This window comes from Callithrix jacchus, chromosome 3 (assembly GCF_049354715.1).
Source record: "Callithrix jacchus isolate 240 chromosome 3, calJac240_pri, whole genome shotgun sequence".
NCBI lineage: Eukaryota > Metazoa > Chordata > Mammalia > Primates > Cebidae > Callithrix > Callithrix jacchus.
In genome coordinates, this window is record NC_133504.1 from 127407544 (window position 1) to 127420349 (window position 12806).

General features: G+C 40.2%; 1 protein-coding gene across 1 annotated transcript; it reads right to left on the bottom strand.

Annotated features, from left to right (window-relative positions):
* Window positions 1-1853: 1853 nt before the first annotated feature.
* On the bottom strand, window positions 1854-12152 carry ENAM (enamelin). The gene is made up of 2 exons (XM_035293608.3): window positions 11977-12152; window positions 1854-6189 (listed from the first exon to the last, which is right to left on the bottom strand). The coding sequence occupies exon 2, from the start codon at window positions 6121-6123 to the stop codon at window positions 3340-3342; it is 2784 nt and encodes a 927-aa protein (XP_035149499.1). The 5' UTR covers window positions 6124-6189; window positions 11977-12152; the 3' UTR covers window positions 1854-3339.
* Window positions 12153-12806: the final 654 nt, after the last annotated feature.

Below are 12806 nucleotides of genomic sequence, written 5' to 3' on the forward strand. Positions count from 1 at the left end.
AAAGCTTTATCAATAGCTTAGCAAGAGCATACAGAATAATCGATTTCTTTACTGGTATCCAGGCTTGCAAATGCATACCTGTGTTGATGACATCAAGAGTCATTTTCTGGGCCAGGCACAGTGGCTCACACCTATAATCCCAGCATTTTGGAAGGCTGAGGCAGGTGAATCACTTGAGGTCAAGAGTTCAAGACCAGCCTGACCAACATGGTAAAACCCTGTCTCTATTAAAAATACAAAAATTAGCCAGGCATGGTGGCACACATCTGTAATGTCAGCTACTCAGGAGGCTCAGGCATGATAATTGTTCCAACTTGGGAGGTGGAGGTTGCAGTGAGCCGAGATCGCACCATTGCTCCAGCCAGGGGGACAGAGTAAGATTCCGTCTCAAAAAAAAAAAAAAAAAAAAAAAAAAAGAGTCACTTTCTGGAGGGACATTCTCCCTTCTTTTTACTATATGTTTTAAAATTCAAATTATGTGATTTTTGGGTCACACTATACTTTTTTAGAAAAAATATTTACCTATGCTCAAGACAGCTTGGAGGTGTCACACTATACTTTTTGCATTTTACATTACAGAGATCTCAGATGGTGATTTCTAGAGCAGCATCTCATAAATTCAGATATGCCGACATATCTGCCAAAACAATTATGTGAACCCATACATTTTGGTGAAATATGAAGTATCTTGTAATGAAAGTACTCATATTGAGATTTTTTTTGGAAAAAAAAGATCATTTGGAAAAATAAACTAGTGATACAATAACATATTTTTATTTTGAAAGGATAAGTCTTAAAAGACAGTTTTATACAGAATAAGTTAATGCATTTTTCAATGTGTGATTAAGATATAAAACTGGCCGGGGAGAGGGGAATGTAAGCACTAGGGGATGGCCTGGATAATCTACCTCTAAGATTCTGTCTTATGCTGAAATTCTATGATGCAGATGTTGCAGAATATATAAAACTACAGAGTGGTGGCTCATTCAGCATCCCAGACGGTCACCTTTCAGGAAAAGGAGACTATGGTGTTTTCATGGGAGTGCTGAAAGTCATTAAAAAAACAATTGATATATATTTATTGGATATCTTCTATGTTCAAGACACTGTGCTAGGTACTTTAGAAGATTCAGGCCGGGCACGGTGGCTCAAGCCTGTAATCCCAACACTTTGGGCGGCCGAGGCAGGTGGATCACGAGGTCAAGAGATCGAGACTATCCTGGTCAACATGGTGAAACCCCATCTCTGCTAAAAAAAGTACAAAAAATTAGCTGGGCATAGTGGCGCGTGCCTGTAATCCCAGCTACTCCGGAGGCTGAGGCAGGAGAATTGCCTGAACCCAGGAGGCGGAGGTTGCGGTGAGCCGAGATCGCGCCATTGCACTCCAGCCTGGGTAACAAGAGCGAAACTCTGTCTCAAAAAAAAAAAAAAAAAAAAAAAGATTCAAGGGGAAGATTCCTTTTCTCACGAAGTTTTCAACATTGTGTTTCCCCAAATTTCTGAAGTCTTCTTATGAAATCTGCCCCTAAAAATGTATCCTAAGAAGTCCCTTAAAGTTATAAGGTATGATTTTAGGCAATTCTGAGAACTTTTCCTGCTCTAGGCAAGGGATATAGAGATAATAGGCCAATATGCTATTAATAATAATAATAATATGCTATTAATTAATCCCAGATGTATCATAAGCGAGGCATATAGAAATATCTACTTTACAAAATAATTTACACAATTTATTCAAGATACCAAGAAAGTTGATCTGTGAATAATTCTGCATGGACATGAAGAATGTTAGTAGTAGCACATACTGGTAGAATAGCTTATGCTGAACTAGTGAAAAAACAACAACAACAACTAAACATTGAGTTTTTATTTGTTTAAGACAGTGTTTCCCAAAATGTCTTCAAGAGATCCTGCGGGTTATGAATTGGCAGTGTGTGGCAAGTCCTAATCTTTTTTCCTGGATGTGCAGTCTCAGAGCAGCAGTTTCTTCAGTTCCTCATTCTCCATCTTTCTAAGCCTTTTTCCTAGACTGCTAGTTCTGGGTATGCTGCCTTCCTATCTCCTTAAATACATCTCTCTAACTGAACTGTGTCTACTTGGTAGAGACCCTAAGATAACTAAAAGCAAAGTAGCTATCAGTGTCTACCATTTCCAAAATATATTCTATAATGATGGTTAAGCTGGGTCAAGAAAAAATTAGGGCAGGATTTAAAGAGTAGATAAAAAAGGAAGAGAATGACATACAATCTTAAGATGAAAATGGTGTAGCAGGGAAAAAGATAAATTGAAGGGAAGAAAGGAGTCAGAGGGGAGAGGGATTAGTTGACAAATGGTACACTGGAGGATAAAACAGATAGGTGGGAAGAGAGGAAGACATAATGGAGGAGGTAGACATAAAGAAAGGACTAGTAGACTGGTGCAGTGGCTCACACCTGGAATCCCAGCACTTTGGGAGGCCGAGGCGGGTGGATCACGAGGTCAAGAGATCGAGACCATCCTGGCCAACATGGTGAAACCCTGTCTCTACTTAAAATACAAAAAATTAGCTGAGTGTAGTGGCATGTGCCTGTAGTCTCAGCTACTCAGGAGGCTGAGGCAGGAGAATCGCTTGAACCTGGAAGGTGGAGGGTGCAGTGAGCTGAGATCGCACCACTGCACTCAAGCCTGGCGACAAAGCGAGACCCTGTCTCAAAACAAACAAACAAAAAAGACTACTGATGGTTAAAATATCTAGTTTAACATGTAGTAAGTGATACATAGAGAGCAAAAGATGAGGAATAGCTAAATACAGAATGGTTGAGGGAGAGAGAAAAGAAGGAAGAAAGCTAAGCAAAGGAAATGATAAAGGTAAAGAGAGTGGCAGTGGCAGTGGAAGAAAAAAATGCTTGAAGAGAATATTGAGTAGGAAAAAAACCCTGTCAAGATCAACACAAGTTAATCATGTACAGTGCATCAGGACTATACTGATGTGTGGATCTCCATATGTAAAATGGAAAGTTAATCTGCCTTTCAGTCTTGCAAAACCAGTTTTGCAAGTATGGAACTTTGAGAGCAAAAGGAGAAGTCAGGAAGCAAAAAGAAACTAACTCAGACAAGTGGCTTCCAAGTTTCTAGGCAGGGATGGTCTGCACTAATTCGTGAAAGTGCTAGATCTGGTGACGCCCAGAGGCCTAATCTCAGCTCCACCTGGGTCACTACTCATATTGCTGAGAGGGGAAAAAAACTTCAGGATTACCAGGATAGATACTTAATTGAGTCTTGGGGAAAAAAGTTTGGGAACCATTGGTATAAAATGTCAGTTATTTCCCTTCCCCTGAAAATGTTTGGTTGAGATAACCCCTAGGCCTGAAGTAGTAAGCAGTCTTGTATCTGGTCCTGTGCATTGGTCCCTCTTTGAAGGAATTCAAATGGAGTGTGTTCCCCTGCATCAAGTGGGTCTACATTTATACTCTTAAATTGTTCCCCAGTAGCTAACTCAACCAATGTGTTAGGATTTTCAGTAGGCATAATTGAATCCCCATCAAATGGGCTTTGCCTTCCATTGCTAGATGGAGATCCAATGCTGGAAGAGTGATGCTTTGCTAATTTGGAGCTAAAGCATGGCAAATGCAGGATGTTAGATGGTCTTTGTTGCTGCCTCTCACTCTCATTTCCTTGGATTTGACTTTGGATGCCTTCTGGATCAGAGCCTTCATCAGGTGTACCAATAACAAGTTGCTCAGGAGTAAGGTCAGTAGTTCTTTCATTGAGCTGGTTGTCTTCAAAAATTTGTTCCAGAATGTTGTTCCCATCTCCTCCAAGATCATTTTTGAGACAAGGCGTATTCTTTGATTGAAGGGAACCAGCTTCAGGAAAGGGCATAATTTCCTTTTGGTCCAGTTGATTCTTTATAGAACATGGTGTGTTCCTCCTCAGAGTGGACACATCATCTCTGAAAGGACTCGGGTTTTGGCTTTCCCTCTTCTCTGAGCTGTTTCTTTGGACTGGTAGGATGTTTGTTGGGGAGACGATATGTCTTGTGTGCTTGGTATGACTACCTTCTGTATACAGAGGACTGGTGTCTTGGTTCTCCCCAGGTGCAAGACCATACGATGGAGTATAGTCTTGTAGAGCTAGTGGATTGTCCTTGGGCCCTGTGGAGCTCCCAGCACAGCAGGAGCCTCTCTGGCTTAGGTGAAATAAATGTGCTTCTTTTTGACCTGATGGGTAACTTTGTGGGATAAAGTCACGGAAAGATGAATGTTCTCTCTCTGGAGAATTTATCCTAGTTATTTGCATGCCGTAGTTCAAATTCTCGCCTTCATGCCATATTGGATTTTTCTGAAGCCCAGCTGGGGTGTTACTGGAATAGGGCTGATTACCTTTTTGGTCTGGTGGCCTAGCTGGGGCTTTTTGTAAATGTGTTGCCTGATCCCAGGTATTTCTGTTAAAATACGGCCTTATTTCTTTCTGCCCTTGGGCTTGTATCCTGTGGTCCCAGGAGTTCCATGAAGGAAACAGAGTGCTTTCTTCTGGTCCAATGGCATTATTAAGATAGTAGCCCCTGCTCTCTATAGGTGGTGACATAGTAGGAGCTGTATTATATGATGGAATATTTTCATCCAGGCTCCATGGGTAGAATTCACTATAATAAAAGTCCTCCTTTGGTTTTGATGGATTATCTAAAGAATAGGGAAGATATTCCTTTGGCTGATTTGAGGTATATTGTTCACCTTCATAGTGCCTAACTGTTGGGCTTCCTTTGAAGCTTAACTCTTCACCCCATCTATATTGTCCAGGAAAATATTCATCTCCAGTTGGATCAATTGGGTCCTCTTCATTATAAGGGACTGTCTCTTTCTGGTCTGGGGTATTTATGGGGTACAGCGGACTTTCTTTTTCCCCCATAGTATTTGGAGAATCCTCTCTCTCATCCCATGTATTGCTTCTACGATATGGTGAGTTTTCCCTGGGATCATAGGGGTTATATTCAGGGTAGAAAACACTTCCTCTAGAACCATGGGAAGAATGAGGTAAATGTTCTTCTTGCCTCCCAGGATCTTCCTTAAAAGGTGGAGAGATTTCTTGGTGGTTCCAAGAATTTCTTCTAGCAGGAAAATCTTCTTTTGCAGAAGAAGGGATTTCCTCAGGGTATACAGGCTTTTCCTCAAGGTATACAGGCTGATATGAGCTGTGCTTTAATTTGGGCTGATTAGTTTCTGATTCATATGGGATTCTTCTTGGCCCTAAAACTATCCCTTTGGGCAAATTCTGGCTTTGGGTTTGTCCATCAGAATTTGGGACTTTTCTGGAATCTCCTCTTGGGTAATAGGAGTTTTCATGTTGATCAACAGAATTAAAATTTGGGACTGGCGTGTAACCTTCAGAGTGAGGCAGTTTATAATTTGATTTATTAACTTCATACTGTTGAGAGTTTCTCCAGGGGCTGGTTGGAGTCTTTGTAGGAACAATTATTTGTTCTTTTGGACTTAGTGGCTTTTCCCTTGGATTTTGAATTTTTTCATTTTGAACAACAGGGTCATGTTTGGGACCCAGTGGGGCAACATTAGTTCTCACAGGGTGTTTATTTGGCCCCTGAGGCTTTCTTCTAAGATTTGCTGGATTTCCTGCATAATTGGGATAATTGCCTCTTGAAGTAGAAGGGTAAGCTATGTGATAAACTGGATTTCTTGGACGAGCTACTTGTTTACCTTCCCAAGGAAATGAGTTCCACCGAAGACCCCTTTGAACTTGTCTATTTCTGTAAAAAGGTCCATTCTGTCTGTGCCCCATGGTAGTGGGATACCACTGTCTTCCTGAAGGAAAACTTCTTATATTAGGATTTGGATGATTTACACGAATATTTGGTTGACTTGGTCTCCATGGGATTTGACTTCCTGGCCCTCTCTGGCCTGAAGCATTGACTGCAGGGACTGGGCCGATCCCATTTTGACCTGGGGGGTTGTTCCCAGTGTTTGGCCCTGGAGTACTGTTCACTGTGGGGCTAGTATCATTTCCGCCCTGACTCCCTCTAGGGTTCGGTTGGGTAGAATTTGTTGTTGAATTAGCTGTGGGTTCTGTGCCTGGACTTTCTGCTTTAGGAGGATCTTCTTCTTTGGGTTTTTCAAAATCTTGTTCAAACATTTCTTCTGAATAATAAGGAGGGCGACCCCCAAAGCCATGATATCCAAAATATCCAAAGTAAGGATTCTGTGGGAAAGAAGATGGAAATCAATAATTACCCTTTGTTTCCCACCATGGTATTGCTTAGAATTTTTTAGTATAACAGGGAAATCTTATCAGCCACGTTTCTTTTAACATCATAAGCTTTACTTTCTTGAAATTTGATTCCTCCTTGGTTTCCATGACCATACTCTTTCTCTCTCTCTCTTCTAGTATTTTTTCTGACCACTGCTCAGCTTTCTCTTTTTAGTTTTTATACATCTGAGGCTTTTTCTTAATGATTTCATTCTCCATCCTCCTAATTTTTCTGTTCTCTGTTTACATACCTCTTAAGAGTTCTATTGCATGCCCATGCTTTCAATAGGCATATATGCTAACGACTCACGAAGGCATAATTCTGACCCACAACATTCTTGCCCAAGGTTGAGGCAGCAAAACATCTCTACTAAAGCTTTCATGAGTACCTCCAACTGAATGTAGCCAAAACTGGGCTCATCTCCCACCAAACCTCCTCCTCCCATGTTCTGTATTTAAGCAGCATTTACCACTATCTATACAGTTTCCCAAGTTTCTGTTCTCTCTTATTTCTCCAGACTATTAATAACCAGGTCCTATAAAATCTCAACTTTCATCCTTGTCCCCACTTCTTTACTCCGCAGTACCCCCTGAACTGTTGCAATAGTTTTCTTACTGGCTACTCTGGATGCAGTCTTAATTTCCTTTAATCTTGCTTCTGCACTGCTATCAGAGTAATTAGTAGAGGCTGAGAGTGGGTAGATGGAAATTCTGCCCCTTTCCTCTTTAAATTTGTATTTAAAGTTCTCCATTACAAAATAAACTCTAAATTCCGTAGCATAAAGTACAAAGCAATACAACATGCTGCTAAATAGTGGGGCCTCTAGACAGATGTGCATTAAAATCCCCATTCCACCAGCAGTAGTACGGTGACTCTGGGCTAACCTTGGTTTACTCATTTGTAATACGGAGATGACAAAATAACTTCTACCTCATAGGTTGTCATGAGGGCTAAATGAGACAAAATAAGTATAGCTCAGTGCCTGGTACTTAGCAAGTGCCTAATAAGTGTTATATATTATATGATAATAATATAATGTTTTATAATAATCTGGGTCATAACTATTACATTCAGCCTCATTTCCTCCCCCTTGCACTTTATAAGTTGAAAATCACAACTACTCTGAATTCTCTGGGTTCTCTATTCTTTTCATGTTTCAGTGCCTTTGCACATGGCTTACTCATATTGAAACTTCTTCTACCTACACATTTATTCCTCCTGGAAAACTTGACTCATGCTTCAGAATTCAGTTTGACTTCCACCTTCCGTGTCTTGACTTCCATGAGCAGAATTAGGTTCTATTCCTAGGAGTCCACAGCAGTACAGGTTTCTGTCATAACAATCATCCCACTGAATTTCAGTTGCCTATTTTCCTGGGATTCCTACATTTAATTCTCCCATGTGAAGGTTTTGAATGAAAACATGCTTCTCATCCTTGTTTTCCAGTACCTAGCACAGTGGACGGTCTTAATAAATTTTCATTTAATGAATGATTTAATCATCACGAACTCTGTCAGTCACTGTGTTTGTTAGACATTTGTGTGGCATTTAGATCATTTGATTTTTCTTTTAAAACAAATGCAATATAAAGAAAAAGTATTTTAATCCCCATTTGTGGATGAAGATGATGAGACAGGTGAAAAAATATCTCCAAGATCATGTAGTGCCCTCAGGAGGTAGAATACAGACATTTAATTTTTTTGAAATGGGGTTTCTTTTTGTTGTCCAGGCTGGAATGCAGTGGCAAGATCAGGGCTCACTGCAGCCTTGACTTCCCAAGCTAAAGTGATCCTTTCACTTCAGCCTTCTGAAGAAAGAAGGAAAAAGAAAGGAAGGAAGGGAGGGAGGAAAGAAAGAAATTGGCAGTTGTTGCAGGGAGTGAGCAGAGGAGTGACAAGATTAGACTATTGTTTCACAGGGTCACTCTGGCTGCTATGCTAACAATAGATTGTGGGAGATGAAAAGACTTACTTACAAATAAAAGAGAGAACAACCAAATAGATGCAATAAAAAATGATAAAGGGGAAATCACCACAGATTCCACAGAAATTCAAACCATCATCAGAGAATATTACAAACAACTCTATGCGCATAAACTAGTAAACCTGGAAGAAATGGATAAATTCCTGGACTCCTGTGTCCTCCCGAGCCTAAACCAGGAGGAAGCTGAAACTATGAATAGACCAATAACAAGGTCTGAAGTCGAGGCAGCAATTAAGAGCCTACCTCACAAAAAAAGCCCAGGTCCAGACGGGTTCACAGCCGAATTCTACCAGACACACAAGGAGGAGCTGGTACCATTCCTTCTAAAACTATTTCAAACAATCCAAAAAGAGGGAATCCTTCCCAAATCATTTTATGAGACCAACATCATCCTGATACCAAAACCCGGCAGAGACCCAACGAGAAAAGAAAACTTCAGGCCAATATCCATGATGAACATAGATGCAAAAATCTTCAATAAAATATTGGCAAGCCGATTGCAACAGCAAATCAAAAAACTTATTCATCATGATCAAGTAGGATTCATCCCGGGGATGCAAGGCTGGTTCAACATACGCAAGTCTATCAACGTAATTCACCACATAAACAGAACCAAAAACAAAAACCACATGATTATCTCAATTGACGCAGACAAGGCATTTGACAAAATTCAACAGCCCTTTATGCTAAAAACCCTCAATAAACTCGGTATCGATGGAACGTATCTCAAAGTAATAAAAGCTATTTATGACAAACCAACAGCCAATATCATACTGAATGGGCAAAAACTGGAAGCATTCCCTTTGAAATCTGGCACTAGACAAGGATGCCCTCTCTCACCACTCCTATTCGATATAGTACTGGAAGTTCTAGCCAGAGCAATCAGGCAAGAAAAAGAAATAAAGGGTATTCAAATAGGAAAGGTGGAAGCCAAATTGTCTCTATTTGCAGACGACATGATAGTATACCTAGAAGACCCCATTGCCTCAGCCCAAAAACTCCTGAAACTGATAAACAACTTCAGCAAAGTCTCAGGATATCAAATCAATGTGCAAAAATCACAAGCATTCGTCTACACCAATAACAGACTTAAAGAAAGCCAAATCAAGAGCGAACTGCCATTCGCAATTGCTACAAAAAGAATAAAATACCTTGGAATACAACTCACAAGGAACGTAAGGGACCTCTTCAAGGAGAACTACAAACCACTGCTCAACGAAATCAGAGAAGACACAAACAGATGGAGAAACATTCCATGTTCATGGTTAGGAAGAATTAATATCGTGAAAATGGCTATACTGCCCAAAGTAATTTACAGAATCAACGCTATCCCCATCAAGCTACCATTGACTTTCTTCACAGAACTGGAAAAAACCACCATGAACTTCATATGGAACCAAAAGAGAGCCCGCATAGCCAAGTCAATTCTAAGCAAAAAGAACACAGCGGGGGGCATCACACTACCGGATTTCAAACTATACTACAAGGCTACAGTAATCAAAACAGCATGGTATTGGTACCAAAACAGAGATATAGACCAATGGAACAAAACAGAGGCACCGGAGGCAACACAACATACATACAACTATACAATCTTTGATAAACCTGACAAAAACAAGCAATGGGGAAAGGATTCCCTGTTTAACAAATGGTGTTGGGAAAACTGGCTAGCCATGTGCAGAAAGCAGAAACTGGACCCCTTCCTGACACCTTACACTAAAATTAACTCCAGATGGATTAAAGACTTAAACATAAGACCTGGCACCATAAAAACCCTAGAAGGAAATCTAGGCAAAACTATCCAGGACATAGGAGTAGGCAAGGACTTCATGAACAAAACACCAAAAGCATTGGCAACAAAAGCCAAAATAGACAAATGGGACATAATGAAACTCCACAGCTTCTGCACGGCAAAAGAAACAGTCACTAGAGTGGATCGGCAACCAACAGAATGGGAAAAAATTTTCGCAGTCTACCCATCTGACAAAGGGCTGATATCCAGAATTTACAAAGAACTCAAGCAGATTTACAGGAAAAAAACAAACAAGCCCATTCAAAAGTGGGCAAAGGATATGAACAGATACTTTACGAAAGAAGACATATATGAGGCCAACAATCATATGAAAAAATGCTCATCGTCACTGGTCATCAGAGAGATGCAAATCAAAACCACATTGAGATACCATCTCACGCCAGTTAGAATGGCGATCATTAAAAAATCTGGAGACAACAGATGCTGGAGAGGATGTGGAGAAAAAGGAACACTTTTACACTGTTGGTGGGAGTGTAAATTAGTTCAACCATTGTGGAAGACGGTGTGGCGATTCCTCAAGGCCTTAGAAATAGAAATTTCATTTGACCCAGCAATCCCATTACTGGGTATATATCCAAAAGAGTATAAATCGTTCTACTCTAAGGACACATGTACACGAATGTTCATTGCAGCACTGTTTACAATAGCAAAGACCTGGAATCAACCCAAATGCCCATTGATAATAGACTGGATTGGAAAAATGTGGCACATATACACCATGGAATATTATGCAGCAATCAGAAATGATGAGTTCGTGTCATTTGTAGGGACATGGATGAATCTGGAGAACATCATCCTCAGCAAACTGACACAAGAACAGAAAATGAAACACCGCATATTCTCACTCATAGGTGGGTGATGAAAAATGAGAACACATGGACACAGAAAGGGGAGTACTAAACACTGGGGTCTACTGGGGGGGAAAGGGGAGGGCCAGTGGGAGGGGGAGGTGGGGAGGGATAGCCTGGGGAGAAATGCCAAATGTGGGTGAAGGGGAGAAGAAAAGCAAAGCACACTGCCATGTGTGTACCTACACAACTGTCTTGCATGCTCTGCTCATGTACCCCAAAACCTATAATCCAATAAAAAATTAAAAAAAAAAAACACACACACACACACAAAAAACAAAACAAAACAAAAAAAAGACTTACTTACAAAACGTATATGTACATAATCTTAAAGTTGAAAGGAACCTTTCAGAACAGGTAATGCCAACCTCTCTTTTGTTTGAGACAGTCTTGCTCTGTCACCAGGCTGGTGTGCAGTGGCGCTATGGCTCACTGCATCCTCCACCCCCCAGGCTTAAGTGATCTCCCATCTGTCTCAACAACAACAACAAAAAACCAATCTGTCCCCCACTCCTCAGTCAAGCTATTAGGTAACCACAGTTCACTGAGGACATATCACATACTTAGGGAAAAAGAAGTTAGCTCTAGGTGGGTGGGGTGCTATGCCACAATCACTAAAATGACTTTTTAGTTGACATAGTGCTGGAATATTAGTCACTCTGTGATACACATTTGGTTCTTCTCCTAGTGTGGTATAGTAAAAAGGCCTTTGAGCAGAGTAACAGAAGACTTGGGTTCTGGGTCCAGTTTATCCAGAAACTTAACAAGTGAAATTGAGTAGTAATTGATCTTCTCTTGGCTTCAATTTATTTGTATTAATATAATCAGGAGGTTAGATAATCACTTAATTTCCTCTTGAGGATAACATTCTAAGAAACTCTTACTTCTTTCTCTGTTTATCACTGTCTGGAGTCCAGCATCAACCTTTAGACCTCTGGCTGGATTTGTTTCACTTTTTTATTTTCTAAGAATCGTGGAAGCTTGAACTACAGGTTCATGTGTTGGATTCTAACTTTCTTATTAGATGTGGATAAAAAAGCAGGGACAAATGGACTATAATTTCTAGTGAAGAATGTAGCTTTACTTGTACTTACCCCCCCTTCTTCATTGCTGATTGGTGGGCGTCCATAACCTGGTGGCGGTACCCTCTGAGAAGTGAAAAACACAGAGAACACAGGAGAAAACACTTTCTATGCTGCCATTTGTTTATAAGAAGCAAGGTATCTAAAAATAGCTCAAGTCAGTGATTGAGCTCAGTTAGTACCATGAGCTTTTAACTTCGGAGTGATTGGGTCTCACAGTCCAGCTGCTAAGAATTGTGATCTAACAATGGAAATACAAAGGCTTCAGCTGGATCCTAGATTTTCCTACTTAAAATACTCTACATGGCTGCATCTCCTGGCAATCCTCCTTACCACCTCTAACACTTACAAACACATCCCTCGCAACCCCCCACAAACACACACCATACACACACATACAGAGAGAGAGTGTGAGAGAAAGAAATTTGAGTGCTGTTAGAATCCAAGCATCTGTATTAGAACATCTAATAATAGAGATTAAGTAAAGATGTTATTTTTAGAATGTGGCTTCATGTTTAGGGGATTATTACTATGATTTTTTGTTTGACTAAAGTTAATTCTCCTAATCAAACTTGGAGGCTAAGTTTCTCTCAAGTTTTATGTAGATGAGAGTAATAGTTACTTCAGCATGAGAATCATGTTTATCTGCTTTTAAAATCTTTACTTTGTACTTCCTTAATTTCCTTAGTTCAGTATAGCCAATAAGAGGAAGTCACTCTTTTAAGAAGGAAAAAAGAAGGAACTCTTACTCCTTAAGATGAATTCTTCCTCATTGATAAAAAACCTTCTTGGTTATAGAGTTGTAGACAAGGAAAACCTATGTCATAGCTGAATAAACAGTC